The sequence below is a fragment of the Rhinolophus sinicus genome, chromosome X (assembly GCF_036562045.2).
Source record: "Rhinolophus sinicus isolate RSC01 chromosome X, ASM3656204v1, whole genome shotgun sequence".
Classification (NCBI taxonomy): Eukaryota; Metazoa; Chordata; class Mammalia; order Chiroptera; family Rhinolophidae; genus Rhinolophus; species Rhinolophus sinicus.
The window spans coordinates 112127970-112155150 of record NC_133768.1 but is presented as its reverse complement, the minus strand read 5'-3'; the positions used below and the strand labels follow the sequence as shown (position 1 = coordinate 112155150).

General features: G+C 42.9%; 3 protein-coding genes across 9 annotated transcripts in view; 2 read left to right on the top strand and 1 right to left on the bottom strand.

Annotated features, from left to right (window-relative positions):
• BRCC3 (BRCA1/BRCA2-containing complex subunit 3) overlaps positions 1–10785 on the bottom strand; it is a 52567-nt gene extending 41782 nt beyond the window's left edge. The window contains exons 1-4 of one of the 4 annotated variants that reach the window (XM_074324100.1): positions 10575–10785; positions 9894–9910; positions 9050–9104; positions 1436–1555 (exon numbers count right to left, since the gene is read on the bottom strand). In XM_074324100.1, coding sequence (XP_074180201.1) covers positions 1436–1555; positions 9050–9104; positions 9894–9910; positions 10575–10697 — 315 coding nt within the window. In that variant the 5' untranslated portion in view covers positions 10698–10785. The remainder of the gene's footprint in view (positions 1–1435; positions 1556–9049; positions 9105–9893; positions 9911–10574) is intronic. The other 3 variants (XM_019716069.2, XM_019716071.2, XM_019716070.2) reach the window with 3 other exon arrangements.
• Positions 10786–11318: 533 nt separating this feature from the next.
• On the top strand, positions 11319–20880 carry CMC4 (C-X9-C motif containing 4). 3 transcript variants are annotated; one of them, XM_019716076.2, is made up of 3 exons: positions 11319–11457; positions 18355–18422; positions 20515–20880. In XM_019716076.2, exons 2-3 carry the CDS (start codon positions 18365–18367, stop codon positions 20661–20663), a joined length of 207 nt encoding a protein of 68 aa, XP_019571635.1. In that variant the 5' UTR covers positions 11319–11457; positions 18355–18364; the 3' UTR covers positions 20664–20880. The 3 variants fall into 3 exon arrangements, with proteins under 3 accessions (XP_019571635.1, XP_074180202.1, XP_019571634.1); XM_074324101.1 differs by lacking the exon at positions 11319–11457 and adding an exon at positions 17298–17432; XM_019716075.2 differs by lacking the exon at positions 11319–11457 and having other exon boundaries at positions 17439–18422.
• Positions 11320–17122, top strand: MTCP1 (mature T cell proliferation 1). Of its 2 annotated transcripts, XM_019716074.2 has the most exons (5): positions 11320–11457; positions 16326–16477; positions 16595–16765; positions 16847–16898; positions 16983–17122. In XM_019716074.2, the coding sequence occupies exons 2-4, from the start codon at positions 16373–16375 to the stop codon at positions 16892–16894; spliced, it is 324 nt and encodes a 107-aa protein (XP_019571633.1). In that variant the 5' UTR covers positions 11320–11457; positions 16326–16372; the 3' UTR covers positions 16895–16898; positions 16983–17122. The 2 variants fall into 2 exon arrangements, with proteins under 2 accessions (XP_019571633.1, XP_019571632.1); XM_019716073.2 differs by lacking the exon at positions 11320–11457 and having other exon boundaries at positions 11464–16477.
• Positions 20881–27181: the final 6301 nt, after the last annotated feature.

The window sequence follows — 27181 nt, the reverse complement described above, 5'->3', positions numbered from 1 at the left end:
TGATTTCAAAATAAAGAGTTTAAAAAAAGGTATGCACCATAAAAAGACACTGATATATCTGATTATATAAAAATGCAAAAACAACAATTTGATGGGAAAAGGCACATACACACCATGAATAAGCTGAGAAAAATCACTATCCTTATCACCAAGAGCTAATTTTCTTAACATATGGAGTGCCTATAAATTATTAAGAAAAATATCTCCAAATCAACAGAAAAATGAGCAAAGGAAATAACCAGAAGATTCAGAGAAAAATGCAAATGTCTCAAAAATTAAAAGCTGATCGAATTTCCACATAATAAGAAAAATGCTAATTAAAATGGCAAGCAATAAGATACAATGCTTTGCCGATCAGATTGGCAACAATCACAAACTTTGATCTACCAGGACCTGGTAGCACAAAAACAGAAACAAAACTTCGATGATACACAATGTTTGTGAGTGTGCAGGGAAAGAGACACTCTTGGACATTACCAGAGGATAAGCCGGTAAAACAGGTATAGTTATTATTAATATTAATAATACATGTAACCTTTGCCCCAGCAATTTCACCTCTGGGAATTGATCCTATAGATACATACATACATTTGTGAAATGCAGTATGTATTAATACTTCTAAAAAAGAAAATGTTTCCATATGCACAGAATTCACCTGTCAGGATGCATGAAAACCTAATAACTCTGGTTATGTGTAGGGAAGGACGGTGGGGCATTTGGGGCACAGAGGTTGGAGAAAAATTCTTATTTTGTGTGCTCTTTTGTTCCTTTTAAAGTTTACATTATGTATATGTACTACTTGTTTTCAAAAGTTACTTTATAATTGACAAGATTAACTTAATCCAAAAGGACAATAAATTACTAAAACTACTGATGCAAATTTAATTTGCTATGGCTGAGGGATGGAGGTCAGACCATAGGAAACAAATGAGCCATGTGATTATTCTTTGGTTGTAGTTAACATGGAATATTGCACTCAGTTCTCAGTATTGTCAGGGTTTTTTTCTTGTTGTTGAGAGGCAGCCTCAAAAGAGAATCTTTCCAAATGACAGAGACCAAGACAGTAAAAAGGTTAGAAATTAAACATTAGGAAAACTGGGGTGGGGGAGGCAGAGGGGAACAGGGAGGGGAGGAAGGAGGAAGGGACTCCCCATAATCTTTGTTGTCATAGGATCTGACCCTGGGATCTTTTCGTATTTAAAAGCATGAATGTTAAAAATTTCTTATTCTTCCAATAAAAGCCACTCAAAGGGACAAACGGACAAAAATTCTGATTAACAAACCAATTGGATCTAACGGGTAAATAGGTAAACTGGGAAAAAGTCACCAGGAAGAAAACCGGTGAAATCTCCTAAAGTAGGCTAAAGGAACCAAAGGAGGAACCTGGCCTGGAAGCCCGAGCACAGAAAAGCGTCTTATGGACCAATAAGGATATCTCCGCCTCTGTTGAGGCCGCAGACAGCTGCTCTGGAGAAATTTCCACACGATCCTTCCTCTTATCAGAACGCCGCAAGATGATGACAGAATGAATGTGAACAATTCTGACGGTGTCAACCTAAAAGAAAAGCCACAAAAATGTTTACTTCTTTCTCTCTCCAATACCATCGCTCCCTGGAATTACAGAATTGCACTGTGTTGCATTATCAGGTTAGAGATTCCATTTTAGAAAACTGAAATTTGTCTCATGAATAATAGGATGTCTCAAATAAAAGACAGCCAACCTCAACATGACCATTTCAAAATAAAAACACAAAGGCTAATATTTAGATCAAGAAAGCACTTTCTGAATGATCAACTAATAATCATTTGATTCACAACTATGTGCAAGACACTGTCACACACACAAAAACACAAGTCAGATATCACCGCACACCTGTTAGAATGGCTATCATCAACAAGACAAATAATAACAAGTGCTGGAGAGGCTGTGGAGAAAAAGGAACCCTCTTACACTGCTGGTGGGAATGTAGATTGGTACAGCCACTATGGAAAACAGTACAGAGGTTCCTCAAAAAATTACGAAGAGAATTAACATATGAGCCAGCAATCCCTCTCCTGGGTATTTACCCAAAAAATCTGAAAACATTTATCCATAAAGATACATGTGCTCCGATGTTCACTGCAGCTTTATTTACAGTGGCCAAGACATGGAAACAACCAAAATGTCCTTCAATAGATTACTGGATAAAGAAGATGTGGTACATATACAATGGAATACTACTCGGCCATAAGAAAAGATGAAATATTGCCATTTACAACAACATGGATGAATCTTGAGATTATTATGCTAAGTGAAACAAGTCAGACAGAAAAAGTTGAGAACTGTATGATTTCACTCATATGTGGGATATAAAACTGAAGGCAACAAAGGAACAAGACAAACAAACAAAGAAACAAAAACTCATAGACACAGACAACAGTATAGTGGTTACCAGAGGGAAAAGGGGGTGGGGGGTGGTAGAAGAGGGTAAAGGAGGTCAAATGTATGGTGACAGACAGAGAACGGACTCTGGGTGGTGAACACATAATGCAATATATAGATGATGTATTATAGAAGTGTACACTCGAAATCTATGTAGTTTTGTTGACCATTGTCACCGTAATAAATTTTAAGAATAAAAAAGAATACAAGTCAGAGTGCTGATAATCCAAGGGTCCTAAATTCTAAGTTTGGTCGAGCACCAAGTATCACACATAAAACTACACTAAAATATTGTGTAATTTAATGTTACAGGAGCTCAGAGGAAAGGAGCCACTTAGATTAGGAAAAAATAGAAAAGGTAAACGAGATCGGACAATTAAAATTAAGTTCACGAACTTGCCACCGTGTGCTCACATTGGCAGCACTGTCCAAACAGCTCGGTAAGGTTTCATAACTTTGGTATATCAGTGTCTCACAGCTGTGTTCGGTTCGATGTGTGGTGGTGTCTTGCTTAGTGGTATTCGTTATTGTTGTTGTGAGTTTTTGTGTGCCATCGTGAAAATGTCTGAGCTTGAATTAGAGCAATCAATAAACATTAAATTTCTTGTTAAACTTGGCAAGAGTGGAAGTGAAATCAGGGACATGTTAGTCCAACTTTATGAGGATAACGCCATGAAGAAAACAGCAGTGTACAAATAGATTAAACGTTTTTCTGAGGGGAAAGAACACGTCACTGAAAAGAGGTCTGGGCACCCAGTGATGAGCAGAACTGATGAAAACATTGCAATATTTGTCAAATTGTGCGTCAAAATCATCGGCTGACTGCGAGAAGCAGACCAGACCAAGTAAACATGGATAAAGTTAGGAAAATCTTAACTGAAAATCTTGGCATGAGAAAGGTGTGTGCAAAAATGGTCCCAAAGGAGCTCTTGCATCATGACAATGCACCAGCTCACACGGCACTGTCTGTGAGGCAGTTTTTAGCCAGTAAACAAATAACTCTATTGGAACACCCTCCCCACTCACCTGATCTGGCCCCCAGTGACTTCTTTCTTTACCTGAACAAAGATAAAGGAAATATTGAAAGGAAGATATTTTGATGCCACTCAGGACATCAAGGGTAATAAGATGATAGCTCTGATGGCCATTCCAGAAAAAGTTCCAAAATTGCTTTGAAGGGTGGACTAGGTGCTGGCGTTGGTGTCAGTGCATAGCTTCCCAAGGGGAGTACTTCAAAGGTGACTGTAATGATATTCAGCAATGAGGCACGTAGAACTTTTTCCAGGGTGAGTTCGTGAACTTAATTGTCAGACCTTCATATGTATTTCCTGATTGTGTTCTCGTTCTCTCTCTCTCTCTCTCTCTCTCTCTCTCTCTCTCTCGGTGTGTGTGTGTGTGCATGTGTGTGTGTAGATAGAACTTCTGTAGATGCCAAATGGATGTGAGTGACATGTTTGGGAGAAAATTTGGCCTAGTGATTTAAATACATAACTGAAATACAGAACTTGAGGTGGAATGACAGATAGTAAGGCTAAGAAAGATTAAAATAAAAATGTGCAGGCCCTCAAATGCCAAGCCATGATCTGCAGGGTGAACTGGATGGAAATTATTTCAGGTAGCCTGGTCAGAAAATGATAAGGTACTGGACTAAGTGGATGGCAGAGACGTTAGAAACATATCTGAGATTCATTAAGAAGGAAGAATCCACAAGATTTGGTAGCTTATGGACCATGTGTGATAGAAGACAGGAAATTTTCAAAGAGGACTCTCAAGTTTCAAGGTTACAATGGTAAAACACAGGAGGCAGATCTAAGTTTAGAAAGGATCAGAAAGGAAGAAAGATGAGCATGTTTTCAGATGAGCTGATCTGGGATGACAGGATGTAAATAAAGGCAAGGAATAGTGTGGGGAGAGGGAACAGAGGTCCAGGCCTCAACCAAGAGGCGGTACCAATGTTAAGGAGGGGATACAATAAGAGGAGCCAGGAAGGAAGACAGAGGAGTCCAAACCAGAACAATGAAATGGTACCAAAGTTTCAGGGGAAAAGACAGGTATGGCATTGCCACATGTTGCAGGGACACGGGTAAAATCTGAGAGACTTCTAGAGTAAGCTATAGACCTACACTTGCAATACAGCAGCCATTGTGCCCAGGTGGCTTTTCAGCTTGCAATGTGGTACCCTTTCACGCCTTTTTCTATCTGGTGAACTCTTTGATAGCCTTTAAATTCCCTATGATGAGCCTTTAAATGCTCATCCTATAAAGAATTAATCATTCTCCCTTCCTACACTACCTTTTAAAAATAATACACATACACATCTCTGCTAGAGCTTATATCATGTTGTGTTCTATTTGTTGACAGAATTTTCTCCTCTACTAGAATGTAAGATCCTTAAGGGCAGGGAACATGTTTTAGTTGTGTTTTTATCCCCAGGGACCGTACAGTGTCTGGCAGGCATAGAGTATACAATATAGAAAATCAAAAGCAGAGATAGAAGGACACTTGACTTTCCAAGGAGAAACAAGACAAAGAGCTGACTTTACAACAGACACAATCAAAGCCTAAAGAGAATGGGGTAACGTGTTAGAGTGCAAAAAACAAAGAGCTGCCAACTGAGAATTCTATATTCAAAGAATATATCCTTCAGAAATAAAGGCAAAATAAAGACATTTTCAGATGCAAAAAAAATTGAGAGTGTTCATTATCAGCACAGAAATACTAAAGAGAGTTCTTCAGGCAGAAGGAAAATCCCAGATATAAAGGAAGGAATGAAGAACACTGTAAAGGGTAAAATATGTGATTGAATACAAATGAATAGTAATCATACAAAACAGTAACAATAATGTCATGTGGGTTGTAAAATATCCATGGAACTGAAATGCAAGAGAACAATAATGCAAAAGGTGGGAGCATGTAAATGAAATTAAAGTGTTCTTGGGTCCTAGTATTATCAGGGAAATGGTAAAATAGTCATTTGCATTAGACTAACAAATCAAGCATGTATATTGTAGCATGTAGGATAAAAGGAAAGTGAAGGAATGTTACAGCTAGTTAATGGAGGATCAAAGTGGAATAATAAAACATCTAATTAATCCAAAAGAAGGTAAGAAAGGAGAGGAAAACATAAAACAAAGTAGATCAAACAGAAAGCAAAAAGATGGCCGCTATAACCCACAAGTGTCAATAATTACATTGATTGTAATTGGACTACATACACCAATTAAAAAGATTATCAGACTGCCTTTTTTAAAAAAAACTTTATGCCGCTGAAAGGAGACACACTTTAAATATCAGTACACAGAAAAGGCTAAAAATAAAAAGAATGGGAAAAGATATGCCATGCCAACACCAACTAAAAAGATAAGGTCGCTGAACTCATGAAATTTAGTATCTCATTTGGATGGTACAAATTGATGTAGAATTCAAGATGGATAGACTCGTGAAAAATAAAATTATGCCATTAAGATTGGAAATGTATTTTAGTAGGAGTTGATACCAAGGGTGAATATTCCCTCTTTCTAGTCAGAGAAGGTTCCAGTGCCTAAGAGAAGCGGGCAGTTCAGGACAGGATGGTGTGAGACCAGCCCAGAAATAGATGAAAAACAAGCATAAATCAAGTCCTCAAAGGACTGACAGATGTCCCTGAAAGCAACAGGAAGCTGAAGGGCCTGAGGAAGACTGCTATGATCATAATCACATAAGAAATAAGATATTCCCACTTAGGTACATCAGCCCGTACACCTTTTGAGTCTTGGAATTTAAGTACTAAAACCTGGTTCCTTTCGCTCCTGTGTCTTGGTATAGATCAAGGGCCGGCCTGCCTGGCCTCCTTTGGGTCAAATCTGGCCATGTCCATTCGTTTATGTATTATCGCTGCTTTTGTGCTACAATGGCAGAGCTGAGTAACCACAACAGAGACTGCATGGCCCACAAAGCTAAAACTATTTGCCATCTGGCCCTTTAAAGGAAGTTTGCACCCCCTGACATGGCTCTCCACGGGTAACAGGCAGGTAACACTAATTTCCCATTGTAGGGGATACATTCATCTATACAACATGTGTTTGATGCAGCAGTCACGTCCAGGAAGAGACAGGTAAACAACTCCAAGATAACATACAAGCTCTGTAATAGACATGCTCAAGGAGCTGGTGAGGCAGAGGTGGCTATCCAACCTAGCCTACTGTCAGGGCAGGCTTCTTAAAGGAGGCAGGCGGCACCTGGGCTGAACTGCAAGGGATAAGGAGCTAGCCTAGCAGAAAAGAAGAGGGAAGCCGTCCATGCATAACACCCAGCAGATACAAGGAGTGAAACAACACAGCCTTATCTGGAAACTGACATAATTTACCATGGTTACAACTTGGATCCATGTAAAGAAATGTAAGGAGAGAAACAAATGAGATCATGATGGGCCCTGAATGCTTCACTAAAAGTAATGGAAAGCCTACTGAATTTTAAGCGGAGGTATACCAGACTTATGTTCTCAAAAGATCACATCCTAAGCTACCAGAAGAAAGGACTAGAGGTAAGAGAGACTCAAGGCGAGGACATCAGTGCAGAGGCTAGCACAGCATTCGAAGAAGGAAATGACAAGGACCTCAAATAAGGTAGCAGGAGTTGGGATGAAGCACTGGGAACAAATACGAAAGCAATCTAGGTTAACGGTTCTAAATGGCAGGAGTGGTTCCCAAACTTGGGTGCATATTCGAATCACCCATGGAGCTTTTCAAAATTCTACCACCCAAGTCTCACCCCAGACCAACTGAGTCAGCATCAGGATTTTGTAAAGATTACTGGGTGATTCCAAGGTGCAGCCAGGCTTGGGAACTACTGTGACAGGAGGAATGGTGGAGGAGTGTGTTTGAGGAAAAAGAAAGGTTTGGTTCTGAACATGTTAAAGATGTCTGTGTCTAGCTAAACTTGGATGTCCCGCAGACAGTTGAGCATGAAATTCTAGAGCTTGGGATGTATACTAACTAGCATCTATTGAGTATTAACAAAGTATGACCAACAGTCAGAATGGCCAACATTTATTGGCTACCTGGCATGTGTCAGACACTTTTTTAAATTTTTTTTTATTGGGGAATATTGGGGAACAGTGTGTTTCTCCAGGGCCCATTAGCTCCAAGTCGTTGTCCTTCAATCTAGCTGTGGAGGGCGCAGCTCACTGGCCCATGTGAGGATCGAATCAGCAACTGCGTCATTCAGAGCTCCTGCTCTAACCAACTGAGCTAACCAGCCACCCGTCAGGCACTTTTAAAAGTGCTTTTCACGTGTGTTAAATTAACTCTCCCAATCACCCAGTGAGGTTGGTACTATAGTTATTCCCATTTCACAGATGAATGTTTTACATACATTACCCAACTCCAACTCTCCCAACAATTATATGAGGTTGGTGGCTGTCTATCCCTGATAAAGAAAGTGAAGCTCGCAGATGTAAAGTAACACAAAGTCACGCAAAGTATCAGAGAAAGGATTTGAAGGCAGATCTCTCTAACCTCAATGTATGTTGCAGCTAAAGCCATAGGTTAGGTAATGCTGCCTAGGATGACATTCTGGGAAGACACAGAAAAAAACAAAACAAAAAACCCATAACTGTTCTGAGTTCCAAAGAGAAAGATTAACATCAGCACCCAGAAATAATCCACTGATGTAGCAATAAGGAGGCGGCTGGAGAGGTGGAACTGGAACCCAGACCTTGGTGGGTTTAAATGGAGAAGGTAAATAAGTTATGGTTGTAGCCTATACTTTGAAGAGGTCTGGCTATTAAAGGAAGGGTATCATAGTGAGCGCAGGAAGATACAGGATTGATAAGTTATTTTTCTTTCCTTTCTGAAAATGAGAGTAATTTGAGTACATTTCTGTCCCAAGGGAAAAAGAGCCAGATGGCAGGAAAAGGTTGAAGACTCAGAAGAGAGACAGGATATTCGATAAGCAAGGTCTGTGAAGAAGCTGCAGCTCTGGATAGGAAGTGGACTTCTTTCCTTGATATGGGAAGAAAGAGGCAGTGGTGAACATGAAGAAGCTTGTATATAAGGGTAATAGGTACATGGAGTTGTTGCCCTATAGCTGTTATCACCTCAAATCATCTGCTTGGCAGGAGAAGAGGACATAATTTACTTTTATTGTCTTTTACAAAAGCATTGTTCCATACCATATGGGGGGGATTAACTGTTCCTATACAACAATTAGGTTGAGAAGCATTATACCAGACCATAAAAGCTAGAGCATACCAGAAAAGAGAAACTCGGGGTCGGCTAAGAACTATGAGCTATGGATAGTTTGCTTGCAAGAAGAGAGGGGTTACCCGAGTAGATATTGGGACTCGGGATAAAAAGATAACAATGACGTGAACCAGCCAGAAAACAGGCAGATGTCAGCAAGGAGCAGAGCTGACAGTTGATTACTCATCTTGATCAAGGAGTAATAATATGCTACAAAGAATAGAAACATAGGTCCCATTCCCAGTGAGTAGATTCTTCATCTGATTTTACTAGAGAGAACACCCCACCCAGCCATAAATGTGGCCCTACACAAACCAGATTAATCCCTCGCTGAGTTCATCAAACAGAGCACAGAAATCCCTCCCCAACTGCAAGTTTCCATCATGCAAAATTCTAGCACTCGTACCTTTTCAGCAACTGTGCGCATTTCAGTTCCCGTATATGTAAATTTGGAGTCACTCCTTTTGGAGATAAATTAGGAAAAAAAGGGAAGAAAATCTTAGCAGACACAAAGGAAAAGGAGGGAAAGTAAACTGAAGCTAGAGCTGTGCTCGTAGATGTGTTAGAAGCAGTCGGGAACACATGCACATGTGGCTGAGTGCGTAACATTTTCACGGGCAAAGCTAAACTCCTAGAATCCTGGGTATTAAGGAGGTGGGCCTGAGAAGTATACATTCTGCTATGTTTCGAAGTTAAAATAAAAATAACCCAAAGTTTTTCCCACCTCAAGCATTCCAGCTACTGGGGATCTCTGAGATCATTGTAGGGCTCTCCGCGGAGAGGCAGAAAGCCATGGAGATGGAGGAGCAAATTTAGATGGCAGAATGAGTCAATAGAGGGAAAGGTCTCTTAATGTGAATAATATCTGCCACAAAGAAAATTACCAGTATCTCATTGTCATTTCAGGGGTGACAGAACATAAAACACATCAAGCAAGAAAAGGGAAAATAATAGCGCCATATCACTCAACAAACTTCTATCTGTAAGAGCTTTCACAGGTTCACTCACGATCTTGTCTCCCTCAACCACATTTTTCACATAAGGTCCTACTATCTCAGCTGAAAATCCTACTGGTAAGGAGGAAACCAACCTTCAGGGTTGGGATAGAGTTCAAAGTGTATCACTGAAGGAGCTACAGACTGATGATGGTAACTTAAAAAACAACCCGTACACAATACTGCCAAACTTGTCATAATTGTGAGTTAATGACAGAGAGACCAAAAGATATGAGTAAACAAATATAGTCTTACCTTGTGTCATCATTCAACTAGAGTGGGAAAAAGCAGAAAACATTATTGATCATATAACGCTTACTTGACGTACATGGATGCAGATTATACAAAAATTAGGTCATCTGTTCCTGTACACAGGCACGAAAAACTGGAGAATTGTTACTTTGGATTGTAAACGACTAAGCTCTATTTCCTCATTCTCTTTCGCCCCTCTGCACCACTTGACGCAGCAGAAACTTGTGCGTCTTTGAAACCCTCTCCTCTCTTAGGTTTTTTCATACACTTAAAATGCATCCCAGAGAGAAAACTGGAGGCGAGGCAAGGGGCCCTAACCGTGGTCAGTTGCTTCCTAATACAGTGATGTCCTATTATGTCATAATGTCTTTCTGGCCTGACTTGCGGTTTTGGTCTTGGGTGATAACTCCGGATCTAAAGAAAAGGCCAGAGCCTACAAGAGAAAAAGCAAGCTCTCCCCTGCTCCCCAAGGTTATGCGGCACGCTGGGAAATTGCGGGAAGCTAAACAAGCGAGAAGCAACCAGAGGATACGGAACCCCCGCGACAGGACCATCCAAAGATCTGTTCAAGGATTTAAGAGCCTGTGGCCTCCGTAGCCCTGGGCGCTGCTCGCACCCACCCCGAGGATACGCTGGGACTGCTCAGCAGGGTTGCAGCCAAGCTTAAGTGACTGACCTACTCACCTCCCCTATACACAGCCCCATCACCTCCTCCTTCTCTGTGCTCAGAGCGTGGTTGAGACAAACCAGGAAAGCATCCGACTCCAGATGAACCGCCTGCACCGCCTGCACCACCTGCACCGCCATCTTGGTCCGATCCTGCTCTCGTCCGCCTCGGGCCCACTCAGGCCTGGCCAACCCGGAGCTCCAGCGGGCGGGTTCCGCGGGGGCGGGGCTTGGGGAGCGCGGGCGGGGCGGGAGCCGGGCGGGAGCCAGGCGGGGGCGCGGAGGCGGAGCTTGGGGGCGGGGGCGGGGCGGCCCGGCGGCACCTGGGAAACGCCCGCGCCGGTTAGGGCAGGCGTGGCCGTCGGGGCGGAGGGTGGAGGGCGGTGGCCGGCCGCGAACGGGGCGTCAGGCCGGGCGGCGGGGGCGGCAGTGAGGCGGCGCTCTCTGGCCTCAGGCGGACGTGGTCTTTGAGCGGCGCCCGGGCGCCCGGGCACGCGCCTCCCGAGCGCCGGCGCCCATTTTGCCCGCCCGCAGAGGAGAGCCGTACGCGCGGCCTACAAGCTCTGGGGACAGCCCTGAGGCGGCATCGCCGCGCGCCAGCCTCCTGAGCCAGGGTGACGTTCTTTTGAAATTCGGTCCTAAGATAGTTAAGGTTTTATTTTGTTTTGTTTTGTTTCCAAGTTACGGCCCCTGAATTTTGTACCACTCTCCCTGGACCACTTCCGGTTGCCGGCCCTTGCCTCATAACTTCGGTTCGGGTGACCTCGGCCCCGGATGCCCCTCGCCTTGTTCCGGGCTCACGTCCCGATACCGGCTTGACTGACCCAGGTTGGGGGACCTGGAAGTTTTAGCCTCGCTGCTCTAGAGGCGGATTAATTAGCCCAAGAAACATTATATTCATGTGAGTAACCTCTTGCAGAAGCAGTGCTATACTGTATCTGAAAAAGTATCACTCTTAAGCTTGGCTGCTGCTACTTTCTACAAAGGCTTTTAAGTATCTGTTTGTTACAAGGAAGGGGAATGGGGGACTTGAGGTTTTATTCAAGGTCTGGCATATCACAAGTTTCCTCGGCTCTCCTTGTCTTGATGATATCAGACGTGGTGAAATTATATGTAAAAGTAATTTCCTTTTGACGTATGTCAAAGTCCAGATCTTCCAACTCCCAAGGTTAGGAATCACGTGGACTTTAGGAACGATTCTAAATCAAAGAAAAATATATGCCGTGCCGCCTCCACAGCCCATCAGTGTTTATGTTTGTTTGATCCCGTTTTCGATTCCCTGTGTCGTTTTGAAGCCAGGCAGACATGGCAGTACTGGAAAGGGAACATTCCCAAGGTTCTACTTGAAGAGGTGTTGATGCTTTGCTCTTTTCTCCCAAGTCAGTTCCAACCCAGGCCTCCCGACAGATACGGCCCGCACCAATAGAACTATCCATTTCTACCTAACGCTTAAGGACCACATGGCACATCTTATCATGATTAATTTTGATAATGGTGAAGCTTGGTAGAAATTTCAAGTGTGCAATTACATTGGACCCATCTAAATTTTCTCTTACGTTTCAATTTTGCACCATATATTATTTTCAATTACTGTTCGTGGTTAGTATGCTCTGCCCTCATGGGGCCAGGATGGCTGTTCCTCTCATTATGTTTAATGATGGGATATTTTGAGTTTATAAAGTGCCTTTAAGCACCTTCAAGAAGAAAAACAACTTTTGTTTGTTGGTGGTGTTAATCTCTTATTCCAGAATGACATTCTCTACCTTTTGTAATGATCATGGCTGCATTTTACAGCTCTAAAGTTTTGGTTGGAGTAGAAAAAAAAAACTGTTAACATTAATGCAAGCTTATTATGTGCTAGACAATCTACTAAGCATGTATATACTTGTATATGTGAACTGCCCCAATTGGACACAGTCTCTGAAGCTTCCTAGCTGTGTGACCTCATGCCAGTTATCTAACTTCTCTGTGCCTTACTTCCTTCATCTTTAAGTGGGTGAAATAGTAGTATCCATCTAATCAGGTGATTATTAAGATTAAAGGAATATATATATATATATACAGGAAGTGCTATGTGCTGACTATTATGATCAATATGTTCTTTAGTTCTCATTTTATACCTCAGAAAACTGAGATGTAGAGAGGTTAACTTGTCCAGGGTCACAAAGCTAGTAAGTGGCAAAGTCAGGATTCATACACAGGCCAGGCTGACCCCAGGGACTACGCTCTTGGTAACTTCACTGTGGTAATTGGATGAGTTTATTAATTGACTTCAAAAGAAATAAGTGTATTCAACTCCTTAATGTTTAAAAACTGTTAAAATACCTGGAAATTAAAGCAAATTATCCTATCTTAAAAAGATACAAAATAATTCATTCTGTAAAGGAAAAAATAATGGTCTTACTTAGATTACTACCTACAGAAGCCCTTCTATGTTGTATATCATCCGTTTAAAATATAATTTACAAAATGCCTTACTAAGAAATTAATCTAGGCCAGTGTGGTCTCTGACTGTGGCATCAAGGTGACTCCCGTGGGGACAATCTCTTTTAGTGCCTTTATAGATGACAAACCTATATAAACACTTTTTTGAACTCCTGTCAATTTGCAGCTGGTAGTATTCCTTGAGTTGAGTGGAACATGTTTAAGTTCTGTGTATTGTATTGCACCTTGTACCTAAGTTTATCTTGAGGTTTTAAAAGATTCAGCTTAGTTCAAGGGATCCTGAATTTTGTGAACAAGTGGCATGTGCAGAAATATGTTCTCTAGTCAAATAAATTTGGGAAATGTTAAACGAAATAAAGTTTCTTTACTACATAACTTGCCAGAGCTTGTATTATGTTAATGTGTGTTATGACTCTACAAGATTCCCAAACTTATTTGACCAAGGAAAAAGCTAGGGGCAAGTGTTCCAAGAATCACATTGAGGGAAATGGTGTCCCATTCATATAACCTGAGATTCTGTGGGCTTCTCTCTTAATCCCTCTCAGCCTTTGCTTTTCTCTGCTGAGGATATTGGTTCATGTTCATATGACAGCTTTGCAGTCCCTTGATCACTGCAGTTGCCTTTCCCTGGGCCTTCATGCTGTGTGAGTGGTGGCAGACACAAGTCCAGAGTCATGTGCTGGGATTTGTTCCCAGGCTCATCCGGCCGATGCCCAGCGTGCTAGCCTTTGGGTCACAGCAGCACATCACGCTGCCTTTCTTCTCAGAATATTTTGTAACGATTCATTGACCTCTTTGTAGTGATTCATAGTAACTCAGAGCACCGTCTCCAATTTGTTTGCTCTCTGTTCCACTGGAATTATTTCCTTTTAATGTCAGTGTAACCTGTAAAATTTTGCTTTTCATTTAAAACAAATTTAAATGTTAGTAATGTTGGTTGTTACTTAGGACCTATCTGTGAGGTTGAGATGTCCTGAAACCCTTGACACTTGGTTTCTACTTAACAACAACAACAACAAAGTGGCCACACTTATTTCTTTTGTACTCAAAATCCAGGCTTTAATATATTTTATTTTGACATTAGTATTTACTGGGGTTTTTGTTTGTATCACTTCTTTCCAAAGCCCTGGGGAGAAGGAGAGGCAGAATAAATGTATCTGCTAAATGGGAAAAAATGGCTTTTGAAAAAAAATATACAGCTATACAATACTGACACCTAGAGTATCAATCTCTACCCGTGTATACGTGGCCTTCATCTGTTTCCTTTCTCTACTCACCATACATATCCACCCACTCACAGGAATGTTATTTGACTAGTATTTGAGACTTAGGGTGCCCAGTACTGTATCATTCTTGCTATTGGAGAGCTTATAATACTGTATTTGGGGAGAGGCAGGACTTGTGAAATAAGCCGTCAATTTATAATTAGAGGCCAAAATGTGAGCTTTAGACATAAATGCTACAGTAGTCATAAGAGGCAAGAAGTTTTCATAGAGAAGGCACCTGCACTGTGCTGTAATAGTACTGAGATAGAGAGACGCCTCGGGAGACACTTTTGGCAAATGAGAAGCAAGATCAATGATACGGAGCTAGAAATGAGCCTGGAATGTGGAGGAAAGTTGATCTCAAATATGGTGGGAGTGCTGCTTCCAAGAACTGGTGACAGATAGGATGTAGCAACTGAAGGACATGAAAAAGTCCAAGCAAGATAACTCGCAAGTTTTGAGTCTGCTGGATCAGGAGGGGTGGTGTTGCCTTTGGGAGTAAGGAGAAGGGGTTTCACTTTAGATGAATCTGAAATGAGAGAGACGGGAGCTTAGGATGTAACAACTAAAGAAGATGAAGTCCAAGATAACTCGTAAGTTTTGAGTCTGCAAAATCAGGAGGGGTGGTATTGCCATTGAGAGAAATCCTGATTTGGTTAAGGAGAAGGATTTTGAGTTTAGGTGAATCTAAAATGAGAGAGATGGGAGCTTACGATAATGGGCTCAGAGTCAGATCCATTCAGGGTACAATGGGTGAAGCAACTGTGATGTTAAGTTCGCTAAAGTCAGACCCCTTCTTAAGTCTATAAAAGATATTTTCTACTTTCCTTTTAGGGAAGGTAAACTAACAACAGTGTTAAGGAAACAAACGAATCAGACTCAGGTTGTTGTCCTTGAAAAAAGGGCTTGGTTTAGCTCAGTTCTCTGTGGCTAGCTTTGTCCTGGGCAGCCTCGCTTGAGGGTTTATCAGCTTCCCAAGCTGTGCTGCAGTTCCCTTCCCACCTAATGGCCACCTATTGGGAATAGGAGACCTTTGTTTTGTGGGGCAGATCCCCCCGTGCTGTATCTGTGCTCTGCCAAAGGTAGAAACACACTGAAAAGCATGCTGTGACACTGTGAGCCAGGGCCAGCAGATTCCTTCCTGCAAAATGCAGGTCAATTATTGTGAGGCCCTGAAATGAGGTGCAGGGCTGAGTGGAGGATCCTTATGCCATTAAGAGGAGAGTCTGCCTTATGTGGAGAGTTTGCCCAGGAGGTTACTTCCTCTACAGCTTTCAAAGGGCAGAGGGACTTTTCTGGCCTTCTGACTTGAGGACTTAGTTTCAACCCACAACTCTGGGGAAAAATGGGCTCCGGTGACATCCTGAAGTGTTGTTAAAATGAAACAAGAACTTAGGTGGATAACTATCATTTTCTCTCATTCAGCTTCGGATCACCATGATCCCCAAAGTCTCTTGCAGCTCAAAAATTCCATGAAGCAACCTTAAATATTTTCCCTAACATGAAAACCCCCTCTGGAAATGCCCAGCTGCTGTAAATAAGCTTTCTAAGTAAACTGATAAATAGGTCATTTGCTCTTAAAACAAACTTTTCATTTGAGTATAGAAAGCCATGCGCATGATTCAACCTTCACCATGTTGCCTTTGAAATGGAAACTGCTTGGAAGGGAGCCTGACACGGGAACACTGCACTCCTGCCCAATAAGTGTGCCCCGAGGCACACTCCTGTGCACAGCCGGTTGCTGACTGCATTTTGTCAGACTGCTTAGGGAATGCATACTCCGGGCCACTGCCTGGCTTCCTGCAGTGCTAGTCCTCCATTCCCACACAACTCCTTCCCTAACCGAATCCTGCAGTGCTTCGTTGTCAACCCGAGGCTCTGCCTGAGTGTCACTTCAGTGTCATGCTTCAGATGTCCTCGGTTCCACTTAGGCTGTGCAAGTAGACATATATGAAGTTTGGATCTGGTTGGTAGTTGCTAGTACCAGGTCACATTGCTCCCCGGTGAGTTCATTCAAACCCCAAAAGTCACACCTGTGTCCTGTGCGCGGGTGCTGCAGGCTTAGGTGGAGAAAAGCAGGGCTAGAATTGGAACTCAAAGCCCAGAATGTCAGGAGAGGATGTGGGGGCCCCGCCCGATCACCTCTGGGTTCACCAAGAGGGCATCTACCGAGACGAATACCAGCGCACGTGGGTGGCCGTCCTGGAAGAGGTAATTGTTTACATTTTGCTTCTTTTTTTATTGATTTTGCTTTCAAGCAACTTGGTTTCTAACTAGCCTCGATATCCTGAAGTCTTTGATTTTATTTTTGATCACTTCTTTCATTAGGACACGAATTTCCTAAGGGCACGAATCCAGCAGGTTCAGGTTCCCTTAGGTGACGCAGCTAGGCCAAGCCACCTTCTTACCTCCCAGCTACCTCTCATGTGGCAACTCTACCCCGAGGAGCGCTACATGGATAACAACTCTCGCTTGTGGCAGATCCAGCATCATTTAATGGTACACATGTCACTTACTCATTTTCCATTGTGTCGGGACTCTCATAACAGTATACTCTATAAACTTCTCTTTTTCTGACAGGTCAGGGGAGTACAGGAGCTGTTGCTTAAGCTTTTGCCTGATGATTAACCTGGTATGTATTTTGGTTGCTCCCGTCTCCCCTTCTTTTTCACTCCATTCGGTTGTGGTGGTTTTAATGCTCTATTTTTCCTTTCAGGTGCTGGGATTCTAGGAAGACATGCTGCTCTGTTCTGTTCAGTATATGGCAGTCACTTCATCCACCACTGCAGTGCACCCACCTGTGGGCCTGGGGGAGGGAGTGGGTTGACAAACTGCTCAAGAACACAGAAGTTTAGGAAGGGTCATGAAGACCACCGCAAGTGGAACTGCAGAGAGAGGGTTACGCAGGCAGAAAGCACTTAGTCAGGATACATAACTTGAAATTGACTCCTTTGGAAATTGCCATAGAACCTTTAATGGACATCATCAGCTGGAACTGGGATCTGATGAATCCCACAAAAGTCAGCACCCGCTACAGAACAGATGCTCTGATCACCAAGGACTTGGTACTGGTTTAGAGAGAAGAGAGCAGCTCCTAGCAGCATCAACATCTATTGGTCGCTTATTTGCCCAGCAGCAATTCACCCGCCTTTCCTTCTCCCATCCTGTAAATATCCTAGGTTTTGCTCCAGTGTTTCCCATCCCAGTACTGACCTAACTTGGATCCACTGAGAACTTAGGGGGCTCTGGAAAAAAAACAAAAGGAGGTTATTTGCATTAATGGAATTAGCTACAAAGGCTCCTGGGCCTTTTTCCTTTCTGAAATTGTGTCTTGAGTTTATTCGAAGTTGCTGATCAAAGTCATGGGCACTTAAATTTATTCTCTGGTCACAGATATTTTAAATAAGTTGCTTTCTGTAAGAGCGCCAAAAACCATTTTAGCTGCTTAACTAGCACCTTTCTCAGGAAGTAATAATATCACCAAATATTGCTGATTCCTAGGAAAGCATTTACTACCTGATAATTTCCTGAGTTAAAAGTTATAACAGTTTATGTGCATTAAAAACCTTACTTTTACTTTTTAAAAATCTTGGGAATAATAGCCACACATAGGAGTCCTTGATGCCTTCCAGGCACTATTCTATGCACTTTATCACATTTAATCCTCCCATCAGTGCTTTGAGGTAGGTATGATCCCCATTTTATACACAAATAAGGAAAAAGGCTCAAGGAGTTTAGTCATTTACCAAGGGTGGTTTTGTGACTGATAGAGCCGGGCAGTGGGCAGGCCCTTCAGGCTGCGGCGTCGGCTCTTCTTGCCGGACATTGGTTTACAGTATTCGAGATGAGCTGATTGAATACAAGGGGAAATTTTTCCATGTAAAGCTATTTATATCTTCCAAATTGAATGAAATGATATTATAAAAATACAGCTGATTCATCCTATGAATGGGAAGAGTATTTTTTAGTGTAACTGTCTTCCAACAATTGGAGGGCATACTGCTTGCCTCTGAAGAAAATTCCTTCTAGAGGGGTTTTAAAGTCTTTATGGATAAAAGACAAAATAAAAATCATTTTTCTTATTTTAGTTTTCTGGATATGCTGCAGAAGGATCCGTGCCAGAAACAAGCCTGTGAAATACAGAAATGTTTACAAGGTACTACGTTCAAGGCTTTTATTTCTTGTTTCCACTTCATCTGTGAACTAACTACAAGAGACCAATTGTTCTTTTTATCAGCAAAGAACACTAACTCCTCTCAGAACGTACTATTTCTGTAAATAACTTATCCTGAAGATTTTCCTCACTGTATGATCAAAGTTGCAGAAATAAAAAGTGATTGGCAGGGGTCTAGGCAGGAATCTGTCTGAAAAGCTAGCTAACTAGGTGACTTTAAAGTGCAGCCAGAGTTGAAAATTACCAAGCTGAGCAAAGTCCTTTTCAAAAAAGACTAGTTTTTAAATGGGTTAGTTATACTTCACTGTGGCTGACAACTCACTTTTTAAAAGTCAGGTTAGAAGGAGGGGTTGAAAATACAATTGGAATTCAGGTTGCCAAAGTCAGCAACTATCTTAGGCAAAAGTGAATTTTAACTAAAGCATATTTGAGGGTATTTGTCCACTTGGTTTTAACTCAGCCAATAAATTTGACCAAATGCCAGAGGATTTTATTTTTTTCAATCAGCAAATGATTATTGGCACTAAGAAACAGAAAAAGCTACTAGACTCTCTGAATTTGAAAACTGACTTTTTAAATCATTTTTCCCATTACTGAAGTACACTAATAGAGATGGATGCCCATGAAAATATAAAAATGTAGGAAGAAAAATGCTGATTTCACCGAAAGACTCAGCACCAAAGAAAACCCTTGTTTGTATACTTCCTTTGACTTTTAACTTTCATTCTTGGACTTTTCTTTTTACGATGTAAGCAGTATTTTATAAAATCTTCTCATCTAAAATGTTAATGTATAATAATGCCATTTTATTCATCTCTTTCTTCCCTTCCTCCAAATTTAAGAAAACAAAAAAAAATCTTTTCCACAATCAATTTCATCTCCCAAATAAATTTCTAACTAATTTGAATTAGCAACCAATGGCTAATGTAGAACCAGAATCAAGTTAGAGCTGGTTGCACCCCCTTGCTATGGTGTGGGAGGATTGAGGCGTGGAAGGACTAAGAGCAAGTATTTCACATTCCCTGCATGACAAGCACAGCCAAAAAGGCTTTAAACATATGAAGTCATTTAATCCTTTCATCCATGAGGTAGATGCTACTGTGACCCCCAGTTTATAGATGGGGAAATCAACACAGAAGTTATATAACTTGCCCAGGGTCACACAGCTAGTAAGGGGTACACTGAGGACTTCAATCACTTTGGTCTGGCTCCAAGTCTGCACTCAGCCACCCTACTATGTTCCCTTTCTAGTCCGAATTGTCTTTTCAATTCTGGGCTAACTCCCATGCACCCCATTTTAGTATCGAGGAACTCAGATCAACTGCAGCTGACCTAGAACCTTTAGGTCAAGTGCTCTTTGACTTGGGGTCTATGTATATAGCAGGGTCTGCAAATGTTTTCTGTAAAGGGCCAGTCATTTTAGGCTGGAGGCAAGGAGGTCTTTGTTGGAGAAAGAGAACCCTTTGTAATATAAAAACCATTAGTAGCTCAGGGCTGTAAAAAGGGGTTGAATTTGACCTTGAGGCTGCAGTTTGGGAACCTCTGAGGCACAGACTTGGTTGCAAAGGTCTACGAGCCAGCCAGAAGCCTTAAACTGTGCAAAATAATATGCATGATATGTGTATTTTTCTAATTCACCCAAAAGGGGGGTGAGGATAAAAACCACTTATATGTGCCCTAGAAAAAGGCACATAAGCTAGTAACTCAACCTTAAAGAAAAGGAAATGATATACAGAGGGTGCCAAAAAAATTTACATACATTTTAAGAAAGGGAAAACTGTATTAAAATTGTAATAAATATATAAGGATAACAAAAGATGAATACAAGTCATGTGTATACATTTTTTGGCACCCCAGGTATAAAAATACCTTTTGACCACTTTGTAAATCACACCCTTCTTCCTAATTAACCTGCTGACTGGTCTCTACATCAGGAAGAATTCAGTGGACCTGGGTACATCCTCTACTGTCTGTAGATACAATACAGTGAAAAGGAGTGGGAAGCAATGATCTAAACCTCCCTGTGCCTTAGTCCTATGAAATCATGACCGCGGTCTGCCTGTCTGTTTTTCAGCCAACAACTACAGGGAATCTCAGTGTCAGGCTGTCATCCAAGAACTTCGTAAGTGTTGTGCTCGGTATCCCAAGGGAAGATCTCTCGTCTGTTCGGGATTTGAAAAAGAAGAGGCAGAAAAGCTGACACTGAAGTCCACAGAAAAGTAAAGTTCTGCCGAGAAGTTCAATGCTGCACCACATTTCCACCAAGCAAGTTTGCTTTATCCTCCTGACTCTTCAGGCCAGGTAGCAGCCAATATCAAATGAAAAAGTCAACTATAAAAGTTAATAAATATGCCATCTATGCAGAACAGATAGAAATAGAGCCAACAAATATGGAGACTGTAATAAAACTGAGCCGCTAAAATAAACCTGTTAAATGAAACTTTTGGGTTTGGTACTTGTGATATTGTCACTTAGAAGAAGTATATCTTTGGTCTTTGTCTCCATTCCTAACACAGAGCTCCTAAAACCCTTTGGGATTTTTCCTAACTGATAAGAGTGATAAAGGTGTTTTTTGTTACATTAATAAGGTGACTTTTGGAAAGCCCCTAGGTAACCCTTGGATGGGGGCTGGTTGTGGGGGGAACCAACCACATGATTAGAGGTTTGGAACTTTTAGTCCCCACCCCTGACTTTTGGAGGCGGTAGACATGGTGGAGAAGATTGAGTTCTATCACCAGTAGTCAATGATTTAATCAATCCTGTGCGATGAAGCCTCCACAAAAACCCAAAAGGATGTGGTTGGAACAGCCTCCAGTTGGTGAACCAGAATGCACCTGTGTGCCAAGAGGGTGGTGCATTTCAGTCCCATGGAGACAGAAGCTCCAGAGAGCAGGACCCTTCCAGACCTGACCCTGTGTACGTCTTCATCTATCTGTTCATATGTCTCTATAATAATTTTTATAATGAACTGGTAGGCATTTAAGTAAATGTTCCTCTGAGTTCTGTGAGCTGCTCTAGCAAGTTAATCCAACCCGGGATGTGGGGGGCAGAGGAGGCTCTTTGGGAAGCTCAGATTTATAGCCAGTAGGTCAGAAGCACAAGTGACAACCCAGACTTGCAACAGGTGTCTGAAATGGGGACATTCTTGTGGGACTGAGCCCTTAATCTGGGGTATCTGACACTAACTCCAGGTCGGGAGTGTCATAACTGAATTAAATTTGTAGGACACCCAAGTCGGTGCCCACTGAGATTTAGGGAATTGTTTGGTGGTGTTGGAAACATGTATTTCTTAAAGACTGTTAGATACAGGTGTTAACGAATTCTGTAGCATTTGAGCTCAGACTACTACTAGTGCCATTCATAAAACTAAAGTTAAATGAGGTTGTTAGCGGAAAAGACCCCTCCAGCATCACAATCATGATACCTTTCTTAGATTACATGGTAAATTCTAAGGTTTCTCTAACCCAAACCCATACATGTGTATTTCCAATAATTTAGAGTGAAGTGTCTTCCCAAATGCAGGTAAGAGCATTTCTTTCTGCTTTTGCAGCCCCAGCATGGTACCTAGCCTGAAGGCATGTAATATTTGTTCTGTGAGTGGTAGAAAAGGCATAGAAATGATTCTTGTAATGTTTAACGACCCCTAATTGGTCACGAGAGAACTGAAAAGAGTATTTATAAAGGCAAGCAACAATAGGATTAGGATTCTTAGGTGCTTTACCTACTCTTTATATCCTTCTAATCAAAGCCTATTACAACGGACCCTGATGTTAATACAAGGCTGCCAAAGGAAGCCCATTGACATCTGTCAGTGACTTTATGTAGTGGATGGCGGGGTGACAGTTTTAACAGGCCATTTGTTTCCTTCAGACAGGTGTTACAACCACCATCACTCCAGTCTGCCCTACCCCCCCCACACACAAAAAAAGAAAAAGGTGACTTTTTAAGCAAGAGCCGAAACTAACTCTTGATAGGTTCCTGTCTTAGTCCATTCTAGCTCCTATAACAAAATACGACAGATGGGGTGCCTTATAAACAAGACACTTATTTCTCACAGCTCTGGAGGCTGGATGGCAAGTCCAAGATCAAGGAGTTGGCAGATTCAGTCCCGTGAGGGCCCACTTCCTGGTTCATGGCCTGTACCTCGCACTGTGTCATCACAAGGCGGAGGGGAAAGGGTTGCTCTCCGAGGTTTCTTTTATAAGTGTACTATCCCCATTCATGAGGGCTCCACCACCCCATGTCCTGATACCACCACCTTGGGGGTTAGGATTTCAACATATGAAGGGGGGGGCACAGAGAAAATCAGTCCCTAACAGGGAGGATCCTTCCTTGCCTCTTCAGCTAGAAAAAGCCTACTCTGCTGGGAATGGACGGAGACAGCCCCTGAAGTTCAGACACCATTATTATTTGAGACCAAGTGTTCTTTAAAGCAGCATCCCCCGCAGTGTTTCCAAGAATTGCTGTAACAGGGAAAAGTTTTCTGCGTTCAGGTAAGTCTGGGGAATGCTAGGTTAGGCACAAGTAAACAGGTTTTCTTTCCTGTCAGACTTCTGAGCCCTCCATATGCTAATGTGAATGGATTCTTTGGAAAGGACTATACTGCATGCAGTAGTTGCCAAAGTGTACCCAGTGTGCCCATTTGGCAGACAGTGTCTCTCAGGGCGAATGTTCCTCAGAGAGACTTGGAGAAATGCTGCCTTAGAGATGTTTGGTCCAAATACCAGGTTGACCGTGTTACAGTCTAATGAAATCATTTAAATGAACTCTTGTGTTAATAGGAAACCAATTTAATATTTGAAAATGATGTTTACATCATATGCAAATCTAAATTACATAAAATTCTCAACTGATGGTGGTGCTAGAACTTACATTAGGAATCACTTCCATGATCAAATAGATTGCTTTCCTGTCCTTTATTACAAAATTATTTTCATTGAGGTAACCACTGAAGTTTCAGACTGTTTTAAACGTTTTTTCCCCTTAACATGTACTAATTTAGGGCTTTTAAAGCTTCAAATCAATCTTTCCTTCCTATCTTTAATTTGCCTCAGTTTAAATCCGTATCTATTGGCAGATATTGACTTAAACCTTATTCTTTTTAGCTATTATGACATACAGAAAAATAAAATAGCCATAAGAGAAGCTTAACCTTTACTGAGTGTTTTTTATGTGTTGGGGACCACGATTAACACTGCATCTCGGTCTTCAGGGAAGAACTGGGAAGGTGAGAACTGTAGTTTCATCCTGCTTTCCAGAGACTAAAAAGCCTGTGTCATACAGGGTATCCTGCGGGGCGGCCTGCAGGGCCTCTGCTCCCGCTCCCCACACAAGAACACGGGATATGGTGAGGCCCAAAAGGAATACCCACGGAGCCATAGGTAGGGGAGTCATACCGCTATAGTCTCACTGGAGGCTAGGTTCACACGACATGTGACCTGCTGTCCGCTTTCTGCCATCTGCCCGACCCTCTCGACTTCACTCCCTAACGCAGCCACGGCAGTTATATTAGTGGCCAATGGCTCAAGGGCCACAGCTGATGGCCATCTACTACCTGAGCCAGCACCTTTCCACGTGAGGCCGAAAGCCTGGAAACTGCTCTCTGTGGCTCTGCCCCCACACAGGGTGTCATGCAGGGTCTCTGGTCCCGCTCCCCACATAAGAACACAGGATATCGTGAGGCCAAAAAGGAACACCCACAGAGCCATAGGTAGGGGAGTCATACCACTATATTCTCACTGGCGGTTGGGTTGGAGACACAGGAAGCAGGAGCCACACGATCCACAATCCACCATGCTAACTGCAATCCACTCTTGCTAGCTCAGCCACCATCTTCTTGCTAGCCCCCATTTGCTGCTAGCGTAGCCACAGCAGTTATATTAGTGGCCAATGGCTCACTGGTTACAGCTGACGGCCAACTAGCCACAGCTGATGGCCATCCAATCACAGTTGATGGCCATTTACCACCTGAGCCAGCACCTTTCCACGTGAGGCCGAGAGCCTGGAAACTGCACTCCTGGCTCTGTCCCCACAGAAGGCTATTAATGATGCTAAGTTTAATCACTTGTTTAACTAGTGACTGACCTCTCAACTGGGAGTTTTCCCTTTGTAATATGTGGGGTGATGTTGGTGCCCTACAGATATCCCACAACCATTCACCCAATAGCTTTAGCATCCACTGATGACAAATGCCCCTGCTCTGCCATTCTACTACAGTGCGGCTGTCATGCCTGTGTCCACTCTGCACGATTCCTGTAACATTTAATAAACTGTAATATTACACTTGTGTTCAGCATCTGAAGTTGTAGGGCACTTAACTTAAAAACCTTTAAAGGACCTGTTGTCACGTTTAACAGCAGAAGCATAATTTTGTTAGCACCAGCTTCCAAGTCTGGGTTTCAGTGGTTCTCAGCCAGGAACCTATTGGCTGCCCATTAAAAACATCTGAGGCATGTTCAAAAGTCAGGCTGTCGCAATGGTACCCAGGCCAGTGAAATCGTCTCTAGGATGAGAGCCAGGTTTGCAAAATTTGGCGGGTGATTCTTATGTTCAAAGATGAGAACCACTGCTCTCTAATCCCGTGACATTCCTTACCATTTCCAATTCAGAATGCTGTGGGTGAGTCAATAAGCTGACAGTTTTGAAAAAAGTGCAACATGCCCAGTTTTCTTAGAAAAACAGTGCTCTTGAAATGCACGATTCCTTAAGTATCAAACATCACAGACGTTAAGCCACACCATATGATTTCTGGGAAATCAGATCCAGAATAGGATATATTTTCTGCTCGATTCTCTAGATCACACAGACATTGTATAAGCGATTAAGAAGGTCCCATACCTGGACTTCATGACAAAGAAACGAAGCTGATAAGTTGGTGGAGGGAGCAGAGAGGGCTGCAGTCTAATTTTGCCTACAGGATCTAAAACTGGCCTTATGTGAGTTTTCCTCAGGAGAAACTGACATCAGCATGACACATTAAGGATACTCAGAAATTTCAAATCCACCCCTCTGCCATTTTGTCAACCAGAGATTTACTGTATTTTCCCAAACTATACAAAAGCAGGTTTCAAATAAGGGCACACCCATTGGTCATGTCCATCTTTCTGACAAATGTCAAACAAAAGGATGATGAATATTCTTACAATAGTTAACTACACAGTAACTGCATTTCAAAACCACAAGGGCCCAGCCCACAAGTCTGTCAGCTACAGTTATGTAAGTTTCTTTCCTTCAGGAAAAAAAAATGAATGAGAGAGGGAAGAAGGGATAAAAGTAGGGGTGGGAAAGAGAGAGAGGATGAATATGAATACACCAATCCCTCCTTCTATCTCTGTTATGTGCCAATGTGAACAAATCGCCATGTGGGAGGGAATACTGTTAACCAATTTGACTCCTCAGTAAAACATTTGGTACAACAAAGAAATGTCCTCCAAGTAAATTCACCTCCTGTCTTCGGCCAGCATCCATGAGATGGTACCTGCCCAGGTCCAGGACGAGGGCTTTCACCCCAGTGTTAGGCCAGGCATGGGAGTCAAGGCCGCCCCCCCCCACTCCAGCCCACCCCCACTGGCCTGCTGCTGAATGTCCTGGTGGAGTGGGGAGAGGTTGAAGCAAACAAGCTGCCCAGAGGGGCCACAGGAGCAAAGTCTTGTTGGCATATTATCATAATGACACACGACCATGGGGCTGCTCAGCTAGGGGTCCCCGAGCTCAGTCAGCAATGAGGAGTCTCCTTAGGGAGATCGAAAACATCGGCGCCTGAACGGGCAGAAGCTGTAAAGCGAAAACTCCCCTGGGTCCCTCTCCCCTCTCCTCGGACACCAGTCCCCAAGTCCCCAAGTCTCCATCCTACCCGGTTCCATCGCAGAAGGGACGCTAGCTCAGAGGGTGGCCCAGAGTGAAGAGGACTCCGCGGTGTGAACAGCCAAAGTGGAGAGAAGCATCGCGGGCGCTCCAGCCAGCAGGTGTGGGTGTTTTATGTGCTGGTACCGACATTGCTCAGGGCCAGTCTCCCAACCGAGGTCAAGATACAGGTCAAGAAGCCCCGAGTGCGGTATTACCACGTCTCCGCCAGCAGGGGACGCCGAAACGGCCAATGTGTTCAAAGAGCAGAACCGTAGAGAGAACTTCTGCTGCATCTGAGTCAAAGAAAAACTGCTCTCCGGGCGGCTGGATGGCTCAGTTGGTTAGAGCGCGAGCTCTCAACAAAGTTGCTGGTTCCATTCCCGCGTGGGATGGTGGGCTGCAGCTCCCCCCCCCGCCCCCCCGCAACTAGATTGAAAACGGCAACTGGATTTAGAGCTGAGCTGCGTCCTCCACAACTAGACTGAAGGACGACGACTTGGGGCTGATGGGCCCTGGAGAGTTTCCCAATATTCCCCAATAATAATAATAAAAAAAAAAACTGCTCTCTTCGGCCCCCACCACTGAAAAGGATGCTTGGCACATTACTGCACTCTGGGTACTGGAGAAAAATACGTGCCTCGCTAGTCAAAGGAAAATAGTGCACTCGGGTGCCCTGGCTTTGCACGAAGGGCTAGCAGCTGTTCTTTTGAGAAACCTCTCCCACTTCACCAAAAGCAAAACTGCTGGCAGTAGGGCCTCGATTTAGAAGCTCCCCTAAGTGCTCCTACTGCACCCGGGGTTCTGCTTAGCTGAAACCCGAGATGGGTGCCAGGGCACAGCTGTTCAAGCTCGGCACCAGCCCTGCACAGCCACAGTGCTGCCCCACTCAGTGGGCA